This window comes from Condylura cristata, unplaced genomic scaffold (assembly GCF_000260355.1).
Source record: "Condylura cristata isolate star-nosed mole 26May11 unplaced genomic scaffold, ConCri1.0 scaffold00006, whole genome shotgun sequence".
Classification (NCBI taxonomy): Eukaryota; Metazoa; Chordata; class Mammalia; order Eulipotyphla; family Talpidae; genus Condylura; species Condylura cristata.
In genome coordinates this window covers 982,074-983,197 of record NW_004567107.1, presented here as the reverse complement: position 1 = coordinate 983,197, position 1,124 = coordinate 982,074, and the positions used below count along the sequence as shown (strand labels likewise).

Genomic DNA, 1,124 nt, shown 5'->3' with positions numbered 1-1,124 from the left:
CTGGGCGGGGCCGGCTGGCACAGTGGCGCGTGGGCCCTCGGAGCCGGGGGCCTCGTGTGGAGGAGGCGGTGGCCACCGGGCGGAGGCCAAGGCTTTGAGGCTGCTCAGAGATGGGTCAGGGCTGGGCCCAGCCGCCCTTGGCCGGCGGCCTGCTCAGAGATGGGTCAGGGCTGGGCCCAGCCGCCCCTTGGCCGGCGGCCCTGCCCATCTCGAAGGGGTGAGAACCCAGCCCCTGCCGGGACAGCCGACGGTGAGCCCGGCGTGGGGTGCTGGGCCGCACTGCTGGGGTACAGGCTCGGCTCGGCCTCGGAGCGTCGCCGAGACAGACCCCGCCCCTGGCCAGACGCTGCCCCTGCCGGGTGAAGCGTGGGCCTCTCCCGTGGGCGGGCCCGGTGGTCCGGCCACTGCCCCCGTGCGTGGGCGTCCGGGTTACCTCCGGCTTCTCTGCCTGGCTGCCCTGCGGGGGCCCCTCCCTCGCACATTCTCGGCCAGACGGGCTGGATGGGCGTCCAGGGCAGCCCCACTGACCGGTCCCCGTCTGTGATGCAGGTGAATACTGGGTGGACCCCAACCAAGGCTGCTCCCGGGACTCCTTCAAGGTCTACTGCAACTTCACGGGCGGCGGGGCCACCTGTGTCTTCCCCGACAAGAAGTCGGAGGGGGTGAGTCCACCCCCGGCCGGGGCTCCCCGCAGGCCCCGCAGCGCCGGCGTTGGGGCTGGGGAAGCCGGAGGTGGCGAGTCTCCCCCGCAGAGCCGGGTCTTAAGTGACATTGGAGAGACTCCGCGGGCATCCGCCCGCCTGCCCGGCCCTCCCTAAGTGACCGAAGTTCCTGCCCAGGACCCGAGGCCCTCTGGTGGGATGGGGGGCCGCGGGCGGGCCGCACTCTGACCCCAGATGTCACTCCAGAGTTTGACAGTGGCCTGAGGGACCGCTCCCGAGGCACCCCCAAGGCCCCCTCTCCTGACGCCCCCAGGCCCCCTCCAGCCCCACCCCGTCCTGTAAAGCTCCCGTGCATGGCTCCGCCAGGGGGCAGGGGGCCTGTTCGTCGGACTCGGGCTGCGCCTGGGGCCAGGCACCGCCGGCTCGTGCCCGTCGGGAGCCGCCACGGGTGACGTGTGGATG

The 1,124-nt window shown here is 73.2% G+C and overlaps 1 protein-coding gene across 1 annotated transcript in view; it reads left to right on the top strand.

Annotated features, from left to right (window-relative positions):
• The window catches only part of LOC101623468 (collagen alpha-1(XI) chain-like), a gene marked incomplete at its 5' end in the record, with an annotated part of 28,152 nt that overhangs the window by 17,822 nt on the left and 9,206 nt on the right, over window positions 1-1,124 (top strand). The window contains one exon of the mRNA XM_012721180.1: window positions 550-765. Within this exon, the coding sequence (XP_012576634.1) occupies window positions 550-765 (216 nt within the window). The remainder of the gene's footprint in view (window positions 1-549; window positions 766-1,124) is intronic.